This window comes from Hordeum vulgare, chromosome 3H, assembly GCF_904849725.1.
Source record: "Hordeum vulgare subsp. vulgare chromosome 3H, MorexV3_pseudomolecules_assembly, whole genome shotgun sequence".
Taxonomy (NCBI): Eukaryota; Viridiplantae; Streptophyta; class Magnoliopsida; order Poales; family Poaceae; genus Hordeum; species Hordeum vulgare.
In genome coordinates, this window is record NC_058520.1 from 396,732,550 (window position 1) to 396,735,355 (window position 2,806).

Sequence of the window (2,806 nt, forward strand, 5' to 3'; positions counted from 1 at the left end):
CGTTCACAGCAGTAGCGCAGCAGTAGGTAGCCTTACCAGCTACGGATGGATCTACGACACCGATCGACCTTCCGTTTCGGCCTGCGGCGTGTGCTGGCCTGCTACAGGTAGCTAGTCGGTTTTCCCACAAAGGTCGCTAGTGCCCAGTGGCGACGACGTGACAATCACAGACGTACGTTGGTACCAGAACAGTACTATTGCACGTGACAGACTGGTAGTAGTATTGGTATCCTCCTCTGCCGTGCGGCCGCACCTACAAAGAATCCGCTCAACTGCATGCGCCCACTGGAAAACACAACCAGTTTTCGGTAATCGGTCGACCTGGAAACTGCAACCAGTTTTCAGTAATAGGCCGACCTGGAAACTGCAACTAGTTTTCAGTATAATTGACAGGCCAACTGTCCCGTGGTACAGCTTGCACAGCCAAAACGGAACACCATGATGTGATTTGTATTCCCCGTACATCCACGTCAGAATCCATTCCATGGTAGCACGACACGGCACCAACGGATGTGATTTGTATTACAAGCACTGCACTACACCTGAAAGCTTTTGCCCAACGGTACAGTAACGAGATTGCCCTAGTTTTACCTTCTGTGTTTCAGAAACTGGTACTGTAGTGCGTATACATAAAACTTCTGTAGATTCGTTGAGTCTCAGTTTCATCAATGTGTGGATTTGTATGACATATTGAATATTTGTTTGTAAACTTATTAGAAAAAGGCAAGGGATCCAAGATTGACCCCTCCCACCAAACCTTCGCATTTGTATACTGTGCTCATTGCATGTACTATCAGATTGACCCCTCTTGATATTAAAAGAGGTTGAGATGCCAAGTGTTGCAGAAGAAAAATACTCGGTTTGGCAGTGTCAGCAAGAGATAGAGATGCGATGCTAAGCTCGAGAGTTTCATGTCATTGAGATTTCCGGACTGCCTGCGATTTACGATTACAAAAACATGCTGCTAGCACCAACAACCCCGCTACACTTACCGTTGCTGCTGCTGCTGTTATTACTGTCACTACCACCGCCACTGCTGCCGCTAAAGTTGCTAGTATTGTTACTGGTATGGTTATCTTCGCCGTCGGCGTCGCAGCCGACGGCGGCCGCTCGCCACGCCGACGCCGAGAACAGAGGGCGCCCGTGCCACCCGAGCGTCAGGCACCCCTCGGCCTCCTCCACGGAGTGTCCCTCGCCGGAGAACAGCCCGAGCAACATCCTGGCCTGCCGGAGCGCGCTCGCCCCGAGCGGCACGGCGGTCAGCCCCGCGCGCCCCAGCCTGTCCCTCCACTGCGACAGCGGCTCGTGTCGCTCCATGCGCGCGGTGCCCTCGTTGCACACGATGTCGCAGATCTCCCTTTGTAGATATGCCTCCGCCATCGCGTTGCCCGTGCCGTTCGCGCTCGCCGCGTCCAGAGAGTCGAACACCGCTGAGTAGTAGAAGAGCGCCTCGGTGAACCTGTCGAGGAACCCCGGTTTGTTGTGGTCCACCTCTTGCTCCACGACCGTGAAGATCTTGGGCTGCAAGGAAGCGACGCAGTCGAGAACGGCGTCGATGGGCACCTGATCGGCTGAGTCGGCGAGGAGGCGGTGGAGCTGGAGCACGGAGTTGACCGCCACGGCCTCGCCGGGCGCGATCTGGAGCATCCACGGGTGGACCTCGTCCAGGCTGTTGGCGGCGACCCCGCGGAAGGAGAATCGGACGCGGACGGAGCGCGCGAGGTCGGCGAGGCGGAGACCGACATCGCGGAGCTCGTCGCGGCCTGGTGGGGAGGGCGGGCCAATGCCGGTGATCCGGAGGAACGGTGGCCCGCCGGGGCGGAGAGCGAGGGCCTGAATCAAAGCAGGCCACTGGAGACCCTGCATCAGGCTGAAGTCGATGACGTGAACGGTGTCGCAGCCATGGAAGGCCTCCAGGATGGCCTGGTTGGCCGTGAAATGCGCGAACTTGAGGTAGGGGCACGCCTCGTAGAAGTGGTGGTAGAGGAAGGCGTGCTCGGCGTCGGTGGGCGGGGGAGTGGTAGGCGACCGGAACAGCCGCCTGGAGAGCGCGTCGGTGAAGTGAAGGGCGACGCGGCCGATGCCGGAGGCGGTGGAGAGGGCCGCGAGCGAGGCGTTGGCGTCGGCCAGGTGCGCGGCCGCGAGCGCGTGGTCGCCCGCCTCGACGGCGCCCGCGCAGCTCATGAGGAGGTGAACCAAGCGGATGCCGGCGACCTCCTCCTCGGCGCGCCGCATGGCCAGCTCGGCGGCGACCGCGTCCCGTGATGGGAATGGCGGTGCCAGGTCGGGCATAGAGGAGGCGTGCATGTCCGCTGCCGCGTAGTACGCCGCGCCGTCGTCGGGCACCGCCGCGGGCGGAGGCGGGAGCAGAGAGGGCGGTAAGCTGGCGTCGAGGCTGGAGGTCGGCGCGGGCGCGGGGTCCATAGGCCACTGGAAAGGGAACGTGCCCATTGCCATGCCTGCGCTGCGCTGCGCTACGCCGGAGTGGAAGCGGTGGGCGGTGGGAGGATGGAAGTGGTGGGATGGCGTGCGTGCGCGCTTGGCGGGGCGGGGTGTCACGCGTGTAGATGTAGTGGAGTGAGGGGGTGAGTGAGTGACGTCGGAAAGTCCGGGGTAGCGCGCACACACGTGGAGTGGCGGCCACGAGCACGGGGCGGAAGGGGACACGTAGACGTAGACCGGCCACGAGAAGGAGAAGGAAGGAGAGGCGAGCGAGCGAGCGAGACCGCGGACGAGCGGCCCGAGGAGAGGAACCAGACCACGGTGCCCCACCTCGCCTTCTGTCAATTCCTGTTTCCCGATTTTG

The 2,806-nt window shown here is 61.0% G+C and overlaps 1 protein-coding gene across 1 annotated transcript; it reads right to left on the reverse strand.

Annotated features, from left to right (window-relative positions):
- Positions 1-887: 887 nt before the first annotated feature.
- Positions 888-2,542, reverse strand: LOC123440037 (DELLA protein SLN1-like). The gene has a single exon (XM_045116632.1). The coding sequence runs from the start codon at positions 2,455-2,457 to the stop codon at positions 949-951; it is 1,509 nt and encodes a 502-aa protein (XP_044972567.1). The 5' UTR covers positions 2,458-2,542; the 3' UTR covers positions 888-948.
- Positions 2,543-2,806: the final 264 nt, after the last annotated feature.

What these genes read in the sequence shown, in the direction of transcription:
- LOC123440037 (XM_045116632.1), bottom strand. Translation starts at nt 2,457, where the DNA reads ATGGCAATGGGCACGTTCCCTTTCCAGTGGCCTATGGACCCCGCGCCC.